General features: G+C 46.9%; 1 protein-coding gene across 2 annotated transcripts in view; it reads right to left on the bottom strand.

Moving 5' to 3' along the window:
- Positions 1-5,303: 5,303 nt before the first annotated feature.
- The window catches only part of LOC140203954 (tubulin polyglutamylase ttll6-like), a 66,444-nt gene continuing 50,993 nt past the window's right edge, over positions 5,304-20,754 (bottom strand). Inside the window, exons 2-5 of one of the 2 annotated variants that reach the window (XM_072270147.1) lie at positions 19,124-19,297; positions 12,442-12,918; positions 8,099-8,528; positions 5,304-5,741 (exon numbers count right to left, since the gene is read on the bottom strand). In XM_072270147.1, coding sequence (XP_072126248.1) covers positions 5,488-5,741; positions 8,099-8,528; positions 12,442-12,918; positions 19,124-19,297 — 1,335 coding nt within the window. In that variant the 3' untranslated portion in view covers positions 5,304-5,487. Of the gene's footprint in view, positions 5,742-8,098; positions 8,529-12,441; positions 12,919-19,123; positions 19,298-20,754 lie in introns of those variants that run through there. The other variant, XM_072270149.1, reaches the window with a different exon arrangement.

The raw sequence follows: 20,754 nt of genomic DNA, 5'->3' as shown, positions 1-20,754 counted from the left end.
TTCTCACACTTGCCCACGCTCTCCACATATCGCGCTGGGAATGTGAGGATGCCAACGACCGGTACATAGGGGTTGAACATTTGTACCAGAACCGTTCTCTCTTGCTGCGTTACGTCGGCGTAGAGGGGCTGCGCTTTTAGTAGCGACAGCGGCGCCTCGCTCCCCTTCTCACTGAAGCAGTCACGTAACTTCTGCCACCCTGGGGCATGCCCGAAGGTGACGTCGTAGTAACCGGCGAAATCCCGGACGCTGTAAAGATCGTTCACCTTGAAGCCACGGCAATCCGGTAGCACCTTGCAAATGAAGGTCTCCCTACTGAAATCGTTGCCTTCTTTCAAATCTCGAACGCTCAGTCTGACCGTCTTCTTGACCCCAGCCCCACGAATCGAAGCGCTGGTCTCTCCAGCCTTCCTCTTCTCTGATGCGTTCGTCTCTCCAGCCATCCTTCCCTCCATCGCCGCTGCACAGGGGGAAAGGGCCAGATTTCGGAGCCGATTCCCTCCACATTCCACCCCGTGTCAGCCCGAGGCCGCTCCCCTGCCAACGCTCTCTGTGTGCTGAAATGACCACCGGCGATCAGAGCGTTGCGGTAAAGAACGTTTGATCTTAGCTCTTCATCACCGTCTCTCCCCTGCCAGGTTAGCTCCTGGAAGTTTTCCTCTCGGCGCCGGACATCACGTGTCAGAACGGATATCCAGAAAAAAACTACCCAGAGCGATGTGACAGGGAACCAGTCTCCATCATCAGGGACAACAACCCCCGCCCCCCGCCTTAGATTACATCTACACATGTTGGGAGACCGCCGGACGTGGAGCGAGAGTCCGAAGGGCAGCGACGGTCGGAGGAAGTCGCAGTTGAACGATCGACTTATCAGTGAGTTCCAACTTTGCGCAACAGTCTGTTTGATAAGATTGGGCCCTTGTTTTTATTTCGTTTCTTTACTGACCATATAGTCTTGGCGGAAAAGGATCTTGGCGATTGTAGGGATGACTTGCAGTGGACTGAAAAGCTTGAGAATGTAGATATTAAGAAAGAGGATGTGCTGGAGCTTTAGGAAAGCATCAAGTTGAATAAGTCACCGGGACCAGACGGGATGTACCCCAGGCTACTGTGGGAAGCAAGTGAGGAGATTGCTGAACCTCTGGCAATTATCTTTGCATCATCAATGAGGCCAGGAGAGGCTCCGGAGGATTGGAGAGTAGCGGATGTTGTTCCCTTATTCAAGAAAGGGAGTAGAGATATCCCAGGAAATTATAGGCCAGTGAGTCTTACTTCAGTGGTTGGTAAGTTGATGGAGAAGACCCTGAGAGGCAGGATTTGTGAACATTTGGAGAGGCATAACATGGTTAGAAATAGTCAGCATGGCTTTGTCAAAGGCAGGTCGTGCCCTACATCCTGATTGAATTTTTTGAGGATGTGACTAAGCACATTGAAGAAGGTAGAGCCATAGTTGTAGTGTACATGGATCTTAGCAAGCCATTTGATAAGATACCCCATGCAAGGCTTATTGAGAAAGTAAGGAGGCATGGGATCCAAGGGGACGTTGCTTTGTGGATCTAGAACTGGCTTTCCCACAGAAGGCAAAGACTGGTTGTAGATGGGTCATACTCTGCATGAAGGCCGGTGACCAGCGGTGTCCCTCAGGGATCTGTTCTGGGACCCCTACTCTTTGTGATTTTTTTATAAATGACCTGGATGAGGAAGTGAGGAAGTGGAGGGGTGGGTTAGTAAATTTGCTGATGACATAAAGGTTGGGTGTGTTGTGGACAGTGTAAATGGCTGTCAGAGGTTAAAGTGGGACATTGATAGGATGCAAAACTGGGCTGAGAAACGGCAGATGGCGTTCAACCCAGATAAGTGTGAGGTGGTTCATTTTGGTGGGTCAAATATGTTGGCAGAAAATAGTATTAATGATGACTCTTGGCGGTGTGGAGGATCAGAGGGGTCTTGGGGTCTGAGTCCATAGGACACTCAAAGCTGCTACGCAGGTTGACTCTATGGTTACAAACGCATACAGTGCATTGGCCTTCATCAATTGTGGGATTGAGTTTAAGAGCCGAGATGTAATGTTGCAGCTCCTTAGGACCCTGGTCAGACCCCACTTGGAGTACTGCGCTCAATTCTGGTCGCCTCACTATAGGAAGGATGTGGAAACCATAGAAAGGGTGCAGAGGAGATTTACAAGGATGTTGCCTGGATTGGAGGGCATGCCTTGTGAGAATAGATTGAGTGAATTCAGCCCTTTCTCCTTGGAGCGACGGAGGATGAGAGGTGGCTGATAGAGGTGTACAAGATAATCAGAAGCATTGATTGTGTGGATAGTCAGAGGCTTTTCCCCAGGGCTGAACTGGCTAGCACGAGAGGACATAGTTTTAAGGTGCTTGGAAGTAGGTACAGAGGAGATGTCAGGGGTAAGTTTTTCTATGCAGAGAGTGGTGAGTGCATGGAATGGGCTGCCAGCGGTGGTGGTGGAGGCGGAAACAAAACGGTCTCTTAAGAGACTCCTGGGTAGGAACATGGAGCTTAGAAAAATAGAGGGCTATGGGTAACCCTAGGTAATTTCTAAGGTAGGGACATGTTCGGTACAGCTTTGTGGGCCAAAGGGCCTGTATTGTGCTGTAAATTTTCTTTGTTTCTATGTGTCAATGTTCCCACCGCTATCTCTCCCTCTCTCAACCATACAGGTAAAATATCATCAACACGTTATCTACTGGGGAGGCAAAAGAACTGATGCAACATTACAGTGGTTTGCAAGCTTTAAATATATTTAATACGTTTTGGAAACAGATACATTTACAAAAAGTAGGAAGTTAAAGACTAAAATTTCCACACAGTAGATTAGTAAGTTATAAAATGATTTCTTCTCAAATTTAAGCGGCGTCGTATCACGTCCAGGACGGAAGAGGCTGGAGCGTAAGTGGACAGGGGCATCAGTGCACTGTAGAGGCGTTGAATCTCCTAGAAACGGCTGAAGCGGTTTTTCTGCAGATCATTGCCAACGTGGACTGTTACCGCCTGCAAGATGAAAAGTGAAAGTTTACTTTGAACTTGGAACTTTGAAAAATTTTCTATCAAAGTATGTACAGTACTGTGCCAAATTCTTAGGGACAGACACACACACACACAAACATATATATAAATAGCGTGCCAAAGACTTTTGCACAGTGCTGTAGTGATTTTATGGATTACACTGTACTGCTGCAAAAAAAAAAAATACAAATTTCATTACGTATGTGAGTGATGATCAACCTGATTCTGATGTGGGTCTCTATTGTGGACTGGGAGAGGGGGGATCATGGTTGGGAATAGGGGAAGGGAGAGGCAGTGAGTGGGAAGCACCAGAGAGACATCTGTAATGACCAATAAACCAATTGTTTGGAATCAAATGGCCTTGCCTGGTGTCTCAGGGCTGGGTGTGTCTGCAACCATGCCATCCAAGTGCACTGGCACTCCTCCTCTGCCACCTGTCCCACACCCCTCCTGCGGTGCTCCATCCTCGCCATTCCCAACATTCTTTGCTCCTGCCAGATTTACAAGCTCGCTCTCCGCTCCATGTTGACAAATACAGCGGTGTGTGCAAAAGTCTCAGGCACCCCAGCTAGATAGATATGTAACGCTCGGCTCGATCAACTCACGTCCGTCTAGGGGAACTGCCGTAGGCCCTACCAAACTGTGTACTCACGTTTGCGTAGACGCTACGTAATGCACCCCGATACAAGCCCACACTGTAAAATATCAGACAATACACAATGTACAGTTAAGTTACACTTTATAACTCTTTTTGGTGGTGTGGTTAGTGGACACAAAAAAAAAACAAAGGTGCCACTCAGTAAATTTGTCAGTTTTGTGCACCAAATTAAGTCGTTGGAGCTCACACCTCCCCGATCCGTCCACAAACGACCTCCGAACCTCCAACAACCTCCGAACCGTTGAATTCCGGTATCCGCCATCCCGGAACCGCCGACCGCTCCCGCACTCGTCCGTCCTCTTCACTCGCCTTGAGCAGGTACACAAATTGGGTGTGACATATATATGTGAATAGGGCTTCTTATAATGTCAGGCACTGAACCAAGATGAAAGAAATACATGAATTCCCAAGCTCCACAGAAATATAGTGATAGTTACAACATTAACAAGATTATAGCCTATCACTACACTTCAGTGTATAACTGGTACAATAAAACATATAATACTTAATTTAATAATATGACAAAGTATTACTAATTATCATAAAATATAATTATCAAGCAAGTAAGGTAACGTTGTTTGCTTAGAAGCCATAGGGTTGTTAGTGAGAAAAATTTACTTTTGTATTGGCGACCACCACAGATGTAGGCTTACTTCTACGGCTGATTCAGAGCAGACAGCAGGGCCCGCAGTGCTGAGCAGTGTTCCTAAGCAGGTATCAAAATAACAGAAACAAAGCAAATAAGTTTTTTACACTTTCAGCCACATAAACTGGAACCAAGTAATCAAGTATGAAACAAGAACGCCTGAAGAACGATTGGTAAAGCCACGAATATTGGTGAATATTAGTATCAAAAGCGGTAGGTTGGCAACTCTGCCTCGTACCGTTTCTCTCGCAGAAATGGTTGGACAGGAAGTGTACCTGTGTGTCTGGATATTCACAATATCCTCACACATCGGGTATTACATGGTTAGACCAATACAGATCCTGTTTAGTCTTTAAGTATGTAAAAAGTGAAAGAAGCTTGAATCTTTACAGAAATTATAATTGTATCTGTACGAATAGAAAATATCATATTTTGTAAGTGAGAAATGTTAACAGGGGAGGAGAGCAGCCATTTGGGAGATTTGGAAATGTATTTCGTCTCGTTCATTGCTCACTACTCTTTTTCCTATCAACACAAAGAGAAAAAGAGCCTCTTTCCAATCAACTATAGCGGCCGCTGTTAAATTCCCCGCTTGTATATTTTGACATTTTTTTACAGAGGTGCCGGAGTGGCACTCCGGTGAGATCCAGCAGCACTGCACCCCTGGCTGAGGGGTAATAACTGTTCCTGACCCTGATGGTGTGGGTCCTGAGGCTCCTGTACGTCCTTCCCGATGGCTGAGGGGTAATAACTGTTCCTGAACCGGTGGTGTGGGTCCTGAGGTTCCTGTACCTTCACCCTGATGGTTGAGTGGTAATAACTGTTCCTGAACCTGGTGGCACTGAAGGCATTACGCTGACTGTGGTGCTTTACAGACACTTAGATAGGCTGACGGATGATGGAAAATGGCAGGCTATGCGGGAGGGGAGGGTTAGGTTGGTTGATTCATTGATTGAGAGAAGGCACAGAATTGACCCTTCCGGCCCTTCGAGCCTCACCGCCCAGCGATCTCCCGATTTAACACCAGCCTAATCATGGGGCAATTTACAATGACCAATTAAACTACTGACCGGTATGTCTTTGGACAGTGGGAGGAAACCGGAGCACCCAGAGGAAACCCTAGAGAAAACTTCTGGCGTTCACCTTTTTTTTTTTACCTGCCATGACTGTTGAGGTCCCTTTGTCTAATCCTGGGTTTTGTGGAACAGGTAGAGCCACGGAGGTGCAAAGTTGGGGGCTCGGAGGACACGCACAGCTTCCCTCTGCTCCTGTCCTCGGTCACCCTCTCGGGATAGGCAGACGCGTTGGGAAACCTCTCGGCAACTTGATTCTGCTGGTGCTCGGGCGGGTTCCTGCAGTCGCGTTCCACGGCACTGTCCCGTAACCAGCTCCTGCAGCAGATCCTGTCTGGGGTATGAACTGAATACTTTAGCTAACGAAAAACATTCAAGATTGTTTAGTGTCATTTTCAGTACACAAGTGTCAAGGAGAACGAAATAATCGTAACTCTGGATGGGATGCAGGAGATAAATAAAGCACACCAAGCCAAACACAAGAAGATCTGCAGATGCTGGAAATCCAAGGCAACACACACAAAGTGCCAGAAAAACCCAGTAGGTCAGGCAGCATTTACGGAAACGTGTAAACAGTCGAGGCTTTAGGCTGAGGCCCTTCATCAGGACTGGAAAGGAAGGGAGAAGACGTTGAGGGTGGGGGAGGAGAGGAAGAAGTACGAGGTGGTAGGTGATAGGTGAGACCGGAAGAGGGGGTGGGGTGAAGTAAAGAGCTGGGAAGTCGATTGGTGGAGGTGATGAAGGGCTGGGGAAGGGGGAATCTGATAGGAGAGGACAGAAGGCCATGGAAGAAGGGGACGATGGTGGAGCACCAGAGGGAGGTGATGGGCAGGTAAGGAGATAAGGTGAGAGAGAGAAATGAGAATGGGGAATGGTGAAGAAGAAAACTAGAAGTTCGACAAATCGATGCTTAACTCACTACTAAGATAAACTCCATAAGATAAAGAACACAATAATAATAATAATAAAAACACAATAAATATAAATACATAAGATAGCTTATATACATGGATTGACTGTACGTGCATAAAGTGACTCTAGGCACAGGAGTGTCTCAAAATCACAATCAATCAGTATATACCATGAAATTTGTCGTTGTGCGGCAGCAGTACCTTGCAATAGAAAATAAAAGCTGTAAATTACAGTAAATATATAAAAAATTAAAAAATTAAACAATTAAACAAGTCGTGCAAAAAGACAAAAAGAAAATAGTGAGTTAGTGTTCACAGGTTCGATGTCCATTCAGAAATCTGATGACGGGGGAGAGGCTGTTCCTGAATCACTCAGTGTCTGTACAGAAGGTGACTCTGACAGGAAATGATCAGGTGGTGGTGGTTGGGGTGTGGGTTAGTGTTGGGGAAAGTCACTGTTTCTGAGTCTGGTGGTCCAGGCGTGGATGCTATGCAGCCTCGTCCCCGATGGGAGAGGGACAAACAGTCCGTGAGCAGGGTGGGTGGGATCCTCCCTGACGTTACTGGCCCTTTCCCGGCCCTTGATGGTGGGTAAGCTCCTGGACCGGCTTCACTCACCCCCCGGTGGCTCGTGGGTGTGGACCCACTTCTGGGGATCCTGCGTTCTGATGTTTGATGTTCTGAGCGTTACTCGTTTGTTGTTTCTGTTGTTTGCGTGACTTTGCACGTCTGATGGTCTTGTTTCGTGGGGTGCTTTCTTTAAGTGGGTTCTCTGACATTTCTTTGTTTGTGGCTGCCTGCAAGAAGATGAACCTCGAGGCTGTGCACCGTAAGCATACTTTGATAATTACTGTACTTTGTACTTTGAACTTGGAATACATCCTTGATGGCTGGTAGTCTGGTGCTGGTGACACGTTGGGCACTTAATTGTTTCCTGAAACACTTAATTCAACAACTAATAATTCAGTTTTGCTCAGCCCACAAGGCTGTAATAAAATCTAGCACACATTCAGCAATCCCCCGATTTAATCCCAGCCCAATCACAGGACAGTTTTACAACCACCAATCAACCTACCAACTGGTAGGTCTTTGGGCTGTGGGAGGAAACCAGAGCACCTGGAGGAAACACTCGTGGTCATGGGGAGAACATACAAATTCTTTACGGGCAACGGCTGAAATTGAACTGGGGTCACCGGTACCGTAAAGTATTGCGCTAACCACTACGCTACGGTGTTGCCCCACGGAATCCTCATGCAAATCCAGCAGAGTTTGAGCAGTTTTGTAAAGAAGGAAGGGGAAGGGGAAAAATTGCAGTGTCCAGATGTGCAAAGCTGATGGAGACCAGTCCACACAGACTCAAGGCTATAATTGCTGCCAAAGGTGCATCTATTAAATAGTGACTTGAAGGGGAAAAATACTTATGTAGTCAATTGTTTTGTGTTTAATAATTGTAATTAATTTAGAGCACTTTGTAGAGATCTGTTTTCACTTGGTCACAAAAGAGGTTTTCTCTGTTGATCAGTGTCAAAACAGCCAAATTAAATCCACTATGATTCGGTGTTGTAAAACAACAAAACATGAAAACCTCCAAGGGGGACGAATGCTTTTTTGGAGGCACTGTACATACAATCGCTGACAAGCAACCAATGTGCAACAGAAGACAAACTGTGCAAATACAAAGACTAAACAAGTAATACTGAGAACACAAACTGTGGAGTCCCTGCAAGTGAGGAAACCCAGATTTCGAGTTTAGAAGGCTAAAAGGTTGTATTTCACTTACTGTAACCCCAGCAGTTGCAACAGGAATCACGCTGATCCCGAGGTGCATTTGAAATCTCCTCAGTGACATTAGCGTGCCCTGCAGCATCAGTCTGTCTGGAACAATTCACATTGCTTGCCAGGCCCACTTGGCTGCGGTTGCGTTTCAGGACCTTAGACAACTTCTTGATGGCCTTCGAGGTGGCATGCGGGTTGCCCGTTGCGCTCAGCGTCTCTCTTGCGGCCTTTTGCCCCTCTTGGGGGAATGCCTGGGCCTCGAGGCCACCTTGGCTCCTGGGCTGACTCTGGACCTCAGGGAGGAATTGCCTCGAGCTCCCATTCTGCTCTGTGCTTTCGGCTGGCAGCGTGCTGCACGCATCCGCTGGTTCGGTTTCCTCCGCAACAATTGTACTCTTCTGGTCAAGCTCCTCAAAGATCTCCGACTGGGTATTCTGAAGAAAACAGAAATATAGATGAAAGGTTTAGAACACATAATTTTGCAGGCCATTCAGCCCACGATGTTGTGCTGACCTCATAACCTATTCGTAGACCGACCATAAATCTTAGCAACAGAATTAGGCCACTTGGCCCTCCGAGTCTGCTCCATCATTCCTTCATGGCTGATTTATTGTCCATCTCAACCCCAGCCTTCTGCCTTCTCCCCGTAACCTCTGACACCCTTACTAATCAAGAGCCTCTTAACCTTCATTTTAAGTACACCTCCACAGCCGTCTGTGGCGATGAATTCCACAGATTCACCACCCTTCGGCTAAAGAAATTCCTTCTCATCTCCGTTCTAAAGGGACGTCCTTCTATTCCATCATGGCTGATTTATAACTTCAACCACATTCTCCTGCCTTCTTGCCATAACCTTTGATGCCCTGACTAATCAAGAGCCTATCAAACTCTGGTTTTAAATATCCCCAATGACTTGGCCTCCACAGCCGCCTGTGACGATGAATTCCAGATTCACCACCCTCTGGCTGAAGAAATTCTTCCCCATCTCTATTCTAAAGTGACGAACCTCATTTCTGAGGCTGCACTGTCTGGTACTCCACTCTCCCACTTTCAGAAACATCCTCTCCACGTCCGCTCTGTCTAGACATTCCAGTCTAACCTGACTGAGATATTTTAAAGAAAAGGCACGGTGTTGGATCAGTTTAATGTTCTCGGGAAATAATTGCAAGGGACCCATTAGTATCTGTTCAAAACTCGGACAGTTTCTTTCAGGATGGGCAAAGCAGTAACTGCATTTGCCACCTGGAAACATGAGGGGAAACATTTTCACTCAGAGGGTGGGGACAGCTTGGAACAAGCTGCCAGCATAAGTGGTGCATGCGAGCTCGGTTTCCACGTTTAAGAGAAGTTTGGATAGGTACACGGATGGTAGGGATATGGATGGCAATGGTCCTGGTGCAGGTCGATGGGAATAGACAGTTTAAAATGGCTCGGCATGGACTAGATGGGCTGAAGGGCCTGCTTCTCTGCCGTATTTTTCTATGACTCTCCGACGCCGCAGGAATCTTCTACCTTGTGGGAATGGAGCTTTCCCAACTGCTTTCACTCCCACCAACCCTCCCACCTGGGCATGGGGTTAAAAACCCAGAGCTACAGAAACCCCAACAGAAGCTCCATCCCTGGGAGAGGAAGGATATGCCAAGAAGATGGGCCACACCTGGAAACAGGTTGAAAGACTCCCAGGATGGAGGACTCTGGTGAGCTGCTGTCAAAGGCCTGTGCCCCAGATGGCGTTGGTGATTCTGTAAATTGGTGTTCACTCACCACACTGCATTCTCGATCCAGCCAAGCCACTACAATCAGGGGGCCGGTTCAGGCCGAGCAGTGATGGGACCACTGAACAGACTCTCTATACACTGACTGGCCTGATCTCAAATAATAACAAGGCAGCCCACAGAGAAGTGGTCATCACCCTGACACAGTGGTGTCAAGAAAACAACCTCTCCCTCAATGTCGCAAAAACAAAGGAGCTGGTTGTGGATTACAGGAGGAATGGAGACATCAATGGATCTGGGGTTGAGAGGGTGAACAGCTTCAAGTTCCTCGGTATACACGTCACCGAGGATCTCACGTGGTCTGTACATATCAGCTGTGTGGTGAAAAAAGCATAGCAGCGCCTCTTTCACCTCAGACGGTTGAAGAAATTCGGCATGAGTCCCCAGATCCGAAGAACTTTCTACAGGGGCACAACTGAGAGCATCCTGACTGGCTGCATCAGTGCCTGGTATGGGAACTGTACCTCCCTCAATCGCAAGACTCTGCAGAGAGTGGTGTGGACAGCCCAGCACATCTGTAGTTGTGAACTTCCCATGATTCAGGACATTTTCAAGGACAGGTGTGTACAAAGGGGCTGCAGGATCATTGGGGACCCAAGTCACCCCAACCACAAACTGTTCCAGTTGCTACCATCCGGGAAATGGTACCGCAGCATTAAAGCCAGGACCAACAGGCTCCAGGACAGCTTCTTCCACCAGGCCATCAGACTGATTAATTCACGCTGACACAACTGTATTTCTGAGCTATATTGACTGTACTGTTGTATAACTTACTGGACATACTATTTATTACAAATTACTACAATTTACACCTTGCACATTCAAACTGAGATGTAACATAAAGATTTTTACTCCTTGTGTATGTGAAGGATATAAGAAATAATATTCAATTCAATCAAATTCAATTTGGCCTCTCACTGGGTCAGTGAGACGGGCTGGCAGCTGCTCTTGCCACACCTGTTCGCTCCCCTGTCGTAGTTTTTCCCGTGACCCTGTCCCGTGCACTATTTCTGTTCGTTTCCATCTTACAGACCGTTCTCAGGAACTGAACCCTGTCTTAACCCTGAGAGAGCCTGTAAACGCATGGAATCCTATAAGGGTCATAGAATGCATCCAGTCATTGGGTAGTGAATCTGTGAAATCTGTTACCACAAGACGGCTGCGGAGGACAGGTCATTGGGTATATTTAAACCGAAGGTTGGCAGGTTCTTGATTAGTCAGGGTGTCAAATGATATGGGGAGAAGGCAGGAGAACAGGGTTGAGAGAGATAGTAAATCAGCCACGATGGAATGGCAGAGCAGACTCAATGGGTCAAATGGCCTAATTCTGCTCCTATGTCTTATGGTCTTACAGAGGCCAAAAAATTCATGGTCTGCTCCAGTTTCTAGTATTTTCTAAAATTTTGTCATTTTAAAATTAATTTTATAAGCTCAGTGGTAGAGTATTTGAGTACAGATTAGCAGCCAAAGAGTCATTTAGTTCATAATAGGCCTTTCAGCACATCCAGGCCGTGCCAATTTATTAAGCTGCCGAGTCCTGTCGTCCAGCACCTGGACTGTAGCCATCCCTACCCTCCCATCTATGGACCCATCCAAACTTCTCTTCAATATTGCAATCTAACCACAATTTACCACTTCCGCTGGCAGCTCATTCCACACTCTGAGTGAAGAAGATTCCCCTCAGGTTCCCCTTGAACACTCACCTTTCACCCTTAACCTATGACCTCCAGTTCAGTGCCACCCAATCTCAGTGGGAAAAGCCTGCCTGCCTTTACACTATGGATACTTCTCATCATTTTGTATACCTCAATCAAGTCTCCCCTCCACCTCCTACGCCCCGGGGAATGAAGTCCCAAACAATTCAGCCTTTTCCTATAACTCAGGTCCTCAAGTCCCTGTAATCGTGGTTAGCATTAGGGCAAAGGGACTGATAGCTCTGTGACTATGACTTGGGCTTCCTGTTGACACAGGCCTTGGTCAATTCAAATTCTCAACTTGCCTATGTGTGATTTAGAACATAGATCATCGAACACCACAGCACAGTGCATTCCTTTTTACCCACCATGTTGTACCAACTTTTAACCTACTTTAAGATCAATCTAACCCTTCTCTCCTACTTAACCCTCTATTTTTCCATCATCATGTGCCCATCTAAGCATTTCCTGAATGCCCCTAATGTATCTGCCTTTAGCACCACCCATGACAGGGTGTTCCATGCACCCACTACTCTCTGCCTCTATCATCCCCTCTATATTTCCCTCCCATCGCCTTGAAATTATGCTTCCTGGCATTTGCCATTTCTGCCTGGGAAGAAAACTCTGGCTGTCCAATTGATCTGTCTTACACACTTCCATCAAGTCACCCCTCATCCTTCTTTGCTCCAAAGAGAAAAGCCTCAGCTGGCTAAACCTATCTTCACGAGACATGCCCTCCAGTTCAGGCAGCATCCTGGTAAATCTCCTCTGCACCTTACCTAAAGCTTCCACATCCTTCCTGTAATGAGGTGACTGGAACTGAACACAATACTCCCAAGCGTAGTCTAACTAGGGTTTTGTTAGAGTTGCAACATTACCAGTAGAGGTGGAGATTGTGACTCCTGCCCATTTTCATCTCCCGCCTCCTGCTGCGCCAGGTCTTTGGCCTCTTTCACAGCTTGGGGCTCCAGTGGGACCAGATCTTGTACCTGCTGCTGATCCCCGTCTTCGGCCTCTTGGTTATCCAGGACTTGGGCCTGCTGTTGTAACTTTTGCACATTGGCCTCCGGTTGGTTCACTGCCTCACTCACAGCATTTCCCTCTTGTGCTTCAGCAGGGATCTCTGATGGAACCTCTGTCTGCTGCTGCTTCTGGCCTGGTTCTTTCTGCTCTGCTTGGAATTGGTTCTGGAGCAGCGAGCAGTGTTCTGTGCCATCAGCCTTCTGTTCAGAAACCAGCTCTGGCTCAACATCTGCTCTGCCTGGAGACAATTCACAGCTGTGGCCCACATTCTTCTCCTCCCAGCCGCCTGCTCGCTGGCTTGGGCTGGAGACAATTCCTAGCACTTGGCTGGTCTGAAGAATACAGAAGAAAAAAAACTTTGAAAACAGCTGGCATTTTAAAACACTCAGTAAAAAAACAATCTTGGCAGTCAGTGTCAGATGAACTTCCTGAACTTGTGACGCTCAGAATACCATTCAGTTTCGCCTCAAAGACTCAGAGAGGCGTGCAGGAGAATCCTTGACAATGGCACCAGTGACAAGAACACGATGTAGTCAAAGATTTATTTCCATGATATTATAGAATAACATGACACTAATAATGCCATTCCTGATACCGGAACATGTCAGTGAGCAGCTGGCCCAGGGAGAGGGGACCATTTAATGTGGTGAGATGTGAGAAGCCCCAGTGCTACTGCCCTTTGAGACAGGTGATAAAGGCAGATTTATTAGAGGCAATCAAATACTGGACGGTGGGTCAAGAGAAACTGCTTTCAGTGGCAGGAGGGTCAATAACTGGAGGAAAGAGATTGAGGATAATTCTCAAGTTGCCATAAATCTCTTCACTTTGGCTACTGAGATTCCAGTTCCTGGATTTCCGCTCAGGCCTCTTGTTCGGTCTGGAATCAGCCTAGGCCTGGGTCAGAGGGGCAATGAAGTAATTTCTTTTTAACATAGACAGTTGTGATTTAGAATTCACTGTAGCCTGGCCTACTGAGTTCCTCCAGCATTTTGTGTGAGTTATTTTAGATATTTCCCTGAAGGGTAAACGCCACAGGGGAGCTGGACTATAATGTGTGGTTAAAGGTGTAGCTGGGTGGTGGGGTGGAGATACATCTCTACCAAAGGAGGTGTAAGGTGATCCTTCCCTCCACTAGTCTGCAGGTCACCCTTGGGCAAGGAATAGCACCTGCTTAGCCCTCCCGATCAGGGTCACATGAAGCCACGGAAGCAGGTGGTGGTTGGTTGTACGAACAGCCGGTGCATATCACAAGTCCTGGTTATACAACCACTGATGCCAGGCAGACAGTCTCTGAACAGTATTGATAATGGCTAGGGTCACCCGTCTTGTAAAGACACTGGCCCAGAAGAGGTTTGCCATTGCCCACAGTGCCAAAGACCATGATTGCCCACATCATACGGCATGATACATAATGATGATGGTGAAAGGAGTAAGAAAGTAAAATATCCTTTAAACAGAGAGAGAGAGAGAGAGAGAGAGCGACATCACAGAATGTTACTGTACAGGGAGAGCTGGGGGGGGTCACAGAAAGTTAGCTGTGAGTAATGTAGATAATGGCAAAGGCAAATGGAATTCAACACACAAAATACTGGAGGAACACAGCAAGTCAGTCAGCATCTACGGAAATGAATAAACAGTTGACGTTTCCGGGCCAAGACCCTACATCAGGACTGGAAAGGGAAGGGGGAAGAAGCCAGAATAAAAAAGGTGGGGAGAAGGGAAGGAGGACTCGCTGGAAGATTATGTGTGGAGCTAGGTGGGTGGGGGAGCGGGATGAAGTAAGAAGCTAGAAGGCGATAGATGGAAAAGGTAAAAGGGCTGGAGAAGGAGGAATCTGATAGGAGAGGACAGTGGACCACAGGAGAAAGGGAAGGGGGAGGGGTACCAGGGGAAGTGATAGGGAGATGTGGAAAAGAGGCCAGAATGGGGAATTGGAAGCAGGAGGGAAAAATTACCGGTAGTTGGAAAAATAGAAGTTCATGCCATCAATGAAAAGCTCTACACAATCGAAGCTTGTTTCCCACAGCCAGATTTCTTTGTCCTCAAAGAATTATAATTTACAAGGTTTTGGGGCAGATTTCACTACTACAGCAGACAGGTAAGAAAAGTCCCAGTGGTACAGGGGAGACAGTAGGCTTGGGACTCTTCAGTGTTATAGCCAGACACCAGGAAGCCAAGTTATCATGCCACCAGTACACCAGGTAATGACATCTCCAGCAAGAGGGCATCTAACTGCTTACCCCTGATATTCAATAACCCAACAGTTGTTTAAGACCCAACTATCAATGTCCTGGAGGGGCCAACATTGTTCAGAGTCTCAGCAGGACAGCCCACATGAGGTACCAGAGCAGATTGGATGTTGTGAACTCAATGAAGACCTTCCCATCTTCACCCTCTTCCCTTCCTAATTCCCCTTCTCCCATGCTCCACTCTCCTCTCCCATCAGATTCCTCCTCCTTCAGCCCTTTAACTCTTCCACCTCTACCAGGGGTTCCCAACCTTTTACTTGCCATGGACCAGTCCAATTAAGCAAGGGGTCTCAGAGTGAATGTGGAGAGGATGTTTCTTATGGTAGGGAGTCTAAGACCAGAGGACAGCCTCATAATAGCGAGGTGTCCTTTCAGAGATGAATAGGAAGATGAGAAGAAAGTTCTTTAGCCAGAGAGTGGTGAATCTGTGGCATTTATTGCCACAGTCAGCTGTGAAGGCCGAGTATTTTTGTATATTTAAGGCAGAGGTTGGTCAGGTCATGAAGGGATAAAGGGAGAAGGCAGGAGATTGGGGCTGAGAGGGAAAATGGATCAGCCATGATGAAATGCAGAGCAGACTAATGGCCTAATTCTGCTCCCATATCTTGTGGTTTTATGATATTGGGAACCCCTGACCTAAACCCTTCCAGCTTCCAACTTTATCCATCTTCCCCCATACCTGGTCTCACCTATCACCTGCCAGCTTGTACTCCTTCCCTCCACGCTCCCACCACTTCCCAGTCTTATTCTGGCTTCTTCCCAGTTCCTTTCCAGTCCTGATGAGGGGGTCTCGGTTTGAAACATCGACTCTTTATTCCTCATCAGTTGCTGCCTAACCTGCTGAATTCCTCCAGCACTTGGTGTGTGTGTTGTGGGTTGGAAGCAAAATATGCTTGACCCTGATGGACTGCCAAAGGCTGAGAGAGACACAATCTCCACCTACTGGCTGTTTATTAATACGTAAACCAGTACAAGAAAAAAAGAATTGTAGTCAGCATAGAGCAGACATGATCACATTGCACGGCAGGGCAGGCTTCTGACAACCAAGTCCAGCTCCTGGCCTTCACATCTGGCTGAGCTACTAAGACTGGCGGAACAGTTTCTACTGCCAGGAGAAGGCACCCAGGTGGGTTACTGATGCCTTAAAACCAGTCGCTTTGGGCTGATGCCAAACTGTCAATCTCTGCCATTCCTTTGCATTCATCTGCTGCGTGGAGAGAGCTCGTCTGCTGTGTGGGCAACAACTTGCTCTCCGTGTTGTACTTCCCTGGCTTGCACATCATGTAGAAAGCTAGGTCACAACATCCATGGTCCATTCCAACCAATGGAGGACCTCCAGGCCTAGCTCATTAACAGACTCCTTCAGCAGACTGGAGGACAGTCTCCATATGAAAGACCGGAAGAACTGAAGACATTGGAGCAGAGTTAGGCCTTTCAGCCTATCGAGTCTGCTCCGCTGTTTCATCATGGCTGATCCATTTCCCTCTCAAACCCATTTTTCCTTTAACCTCTGACGCCCTATCTAATTATTTGGTGATGCGTTGCCTGAGTTGCCTATTCAAACATCCAATATCAGTCCATCCTTTCTGAGATAAGGGGCCCAAAAATGCACACAAGACTCCAGGTGAGGCCTCACTACTGCCTTATAAAGCCTCAGCATTACATCCTTACATGCAGAAAGACTGGAATCCTCTCTCTCTCTCGCTCACGCTGACACCAAGCTGTCTGGCCAGGGCAAACATCTGCCACCAGGTTTGGTTGCTAACTTGAAAGCCAGCTCACGTTCCCAACCTCCAAACCAAAGCCCCGCTTGGGCTGAAGGCTAAAGCAGTGAAGAGACCCATTGGCGTGACCCTCAGACGTTCCTTCAACGATATCCCTGCAGCTGAGGTCAGGAGTCCTTTAATAGAACATACAACAGTATAGTACAGGAAAAGGCCCTTCAGCCCTCAATGTTGTGCCAGACCAATTAAATTAGTAATCAAATAGCTAACTAAGCTCATCTCTCCGGCCTACACAATGTCCATATCCTCCCATCTTCCTCACATTCATGTGCCTCTCTAAATGTCTCTTAAAAATCTCTAATGTATCTATCTCAGCCACCACCGCAAGCACCCACCACTCTCTGTGTAAAAGATCCGCTCTCACATCTCTGAAATTACCCTCACTCACCTCCTCCTCTCCCTGGGACTCCCCGCTCTGGTTCTCTGCCTGCTCTGGATCTTCTCATCTCGAATTCCCGACAGGACATCGACTTCATCACTCCTCCACTGAATGCACTGCCCTCGACTCTCCTCGCACCAATCCCAACCTGACCATCAATCTGCCTCCAAAGCCAGTATGTCCTTCCTCAAGTATGGAGACCAGAACTGCATGTAGTACTCCAGGTGCAGCCTCACCAGTACCCTGTACAGTTGCAGCATAACTTCCCTGCTCTTCAATTCAGTCCCTCTGGTAATGAAGGCCAATACTGTATTCCATTTGCTTTTGTGATAGCCTGCTGCACCTGCAAACCAACCTTTTGTGATTCATGCACAAGTACTCCCAAGTCCCTCAGCACAGCAGTATGCTGGAAATTTTTACCGTTTAAATAATAATCTGCTCTTCCATTTTTCCTTCCAAAGTGGATGACCTCGCATTTACCAACATTGTACTCCATCTGCCAGTCCCTTGCCCACTCACCTAACCTATCTATACGTATCTCTCTGTATCTTCTACACAATTTACTTTTCCACTCAATTTGGTATCATCAGCAAACTTAGATACACTACACTCGATTCCCTCTTCGAGATGGTTAATATATATCGTGAACAGTTGCAGGCCCAGCACCGACCCGTATGGCACCACTGCTCACCACCGATTGCCAACCAGAGTAACACCCATGTATCCCAACTCTGCTTTCTTTCAGTTAACCAATCCTGTATCCATGCTAATACATCACCCCAACTCTTTGCATCCTTATCTTATGGATAAGTGTTTTATGCAGCACCTTATCAAACACCTTCCAGAAATCCAAGTAAATAACGTCCATCTGTTCTCCTGTATCCACTGCGCTCATTATAACCTCAAAGAGCTCCAGTAAGTTTGTCAAACAGGATCTGCCTTTGCTGAATCCATGCTGCATCTGCCTGATGGATCCATTTCTTGCCAGATGTCTTGCTATTTCTTCTTTAATGATAGCTTCAAGCATTTTCCGAACTACAGATGTTAAACTTACTGACCTGTAGTTACCTGCTTTTGCCAACATCAGTTTTTGAACAGTGGCGTGACATTCGCCGTCTTCTCATCCACCAGAACCTGCCCAGAATCCAGAGAATTTTAGTTTATTTTCTTTCCTTATTCCCTTTCTTTATTAGTTGCTTGATGGGTCTTTGTTGCTGTTTGAAATTTTCCCAGTCTTCCAGTTTCCCACTACTCTTGGAGGCTTTCTATTCACACGCTTTTAGTTTGACGCCTTCTTTAATTTCCTCAGTTATCCAAGACTGGCTCTCCCCACCCTTACTGTCCGTGCTTTTAACTGGAATATACTTTTGTTGAGCACCGGGAAAAATCTCTTTGAAAGACTTCCACTGCTCCTCAATAGTCCCACCATATAGCCTGTGTTCCCAGACTACTTTTGCACCCTCCATTTGTATGGGAAACTCAGTCATACTGTGATCACTCTTTCCGAGAGGATCCCTAACTACAAGATCACTAATTTTACCTTTCTCATTGCACAGGACCAGATCTAAGATAACACATTCTCTTGTAGGTTAAGTAACACGCTGTTCAAGAAAGCCATCATTTATGCGTTATATGAAGTCCTCCACAAGACTGTCTCGACCAACTTGATTCACCCAATCTATGTGCAAGTTAGTCTCCCATGATAACTGCCGTTCCATTCTCACGTGCCTGAGATATTTCTGTTTACTGCCTGTGCCACTGTAATGTGATTATTTGGTGGCTGATCGACAACTCCCACCAAGGATTTTTTTCCCTTACTGTTCCTAATCTCTACCTAGATGGACTCAACGTTCTGCTCCTTAGATCTTATATCGTCTCTCACTGTCGCACTGATCTCATCCTTAGAGCGCTACTCCACCTCCCTTACCTTCCTGCCTATCATACCGTATAACCTGATATCCTTGGATATTTAATTCCCAATCTTGACCTAGCTGAGAGGTTGCTTTGAGCTGAGCTGTAAATCATCTACAAGATGTCAGCTCAGCTGAAATCATCTACATCTCGTAGATTAAATCATTAGTCCCACCTAAGGCGACTTAGCACGTCAACCAAGAGAAACTCTTACAGGAGTGGAGGATGATGACGTCTGCAGTCCTTCTGGTGACTTTGGCTTCACCAAGATCAACAGGGTTGGATTCTCCTGCAACTGGGACTCTTCTTGCAGGTTCTCTTCAGGGAACCCCCGTTCTTTGAGGAGCATTTCCTTCTGCTCCTGACTCTGCTGAATTTCCCTGCGCAGCTGCCTGGACAGATAGCGAGATTTTCAATACCAAGCCATTGCACCAATATTAACAATGCCCTCTCCCACCCCTTCAATGTTCCAACCTCATGCGCAGTAGGGCCAGCACGCTCGGCTGTTCCAGAGGGAGCAGTACCGGGGGCAAGAATCACCGGTGAGTCTAACATTGAGGGGGGTGGGGTGCTCTTTGACATAGGAATGGGAAGTGTACCTGACTTTGCACTCAACGTCAGTAAGACCAAAGAACTGATTGCAGACCTCAAAGGGTAAGACGAGAGAACACGCATCAGTCCTCACAGAGGGATCAGAAGTGGAGAGAGTGAGCAATTTCATGTTCCTGGGTGTCAACATCTCTGAGGATATCGATGCAGTTGCAAAGAAGGCACAACATCGGCTATATATCATGAGGAAGCTGAGGTGATTTAGTATGTCTGCAAAACACACTTGCAAATCTCTACAGATGTACCATGGAGAGCATTCTAATCGGCTGCATCACCATCTGGTATGGTGGGGGGGTGGGCACTGCACAGGACCGAAAGGAGCTACAGAAAGTTGTGAACTCAGTCAGCTCCATCATGAGCACTAACCTCCCCAGCATCCAGGGCATCTTTAAGGAGCGATGCCTCAAAAAGACTGCCTCCACCATCAAGGACCCCCATCGCCCAGGGCATGCCCTCTTCTCACTACAACCGTCAGGGAGAAGGTACAGGAGCCTGAAGGCACAAACTCAACAACTCAGGAACAGCTCCTTCCCCTCAGCCATCAGGTTTCTGAATGGACAATGAAACCATGAACACGAGCTGACTACTTTTCTCCCCCTCTTTTTGCACTACTTCATTAATTTAACTATTATATATATACACAGTTTTGATTATTATGTATCACATTGTACTGCTACCACGTAACAACAAGTTTCACGACGTACTCCAGTGATATGAACCAAATTCTGATTCTGTTCCGTATCACCAGTGATGAATCACCACACTTGATCAGAATCAGGTTTCACATCATTGACATATATTGGGAAAGTTGTTGCAAAACTTGCGACATAAAAACACTGTAAGTTGCAATAGGAAACATACTAAAAATTAAACTAAATGAGTAGTGCAAAAAGACTGCACGAAACAGTGAGGTGGTGTTCCTGGGCTCAATGTCCATTCTGAAATCCGGTGGCACAGGGGAAGAAGCTGTTCCTGAATCATTGACTGTGGGTCTTCAGGCTCCTGTACCTCCTCCCTGATGGTAGCAATGAGAAGAGTGCATGTCCTGGGTGGTGGGGGTCCTTAATGATGGTAAGAATATATAGCTGTGGAGGGACAGAACATAGAACCTGACAGCACAGTACAGGCCCTTCACCCACGATGTGGTGCTAATCTTTAACCTACTTTAAGGTCAATTTAACCTTTCCCTTCCACAGAGCCCTCCATTCTTCTATCATCCATGTGCCTATCTAACAG

This window comes from Mobula birostris, chromosome 10 (assembly GCF_030028105.1).
Source record: "Mobula birostris isolate sMobBir1 chromosome 10, sMobBir1.hap1, whole genome shotgun sequence".
In the NCBI taxonomy this organism is placed as follows: Eukaryota; Metazoa; Chordata; class Chondrichthyes; order Myliobatiformes; family Myliobatidae; genus Mobula; species Mobula birostris.
Note: the sequence above shows the minus strand (reverse complement) of the source record. Positions and strands in the feature narration are given on the sequence as shown.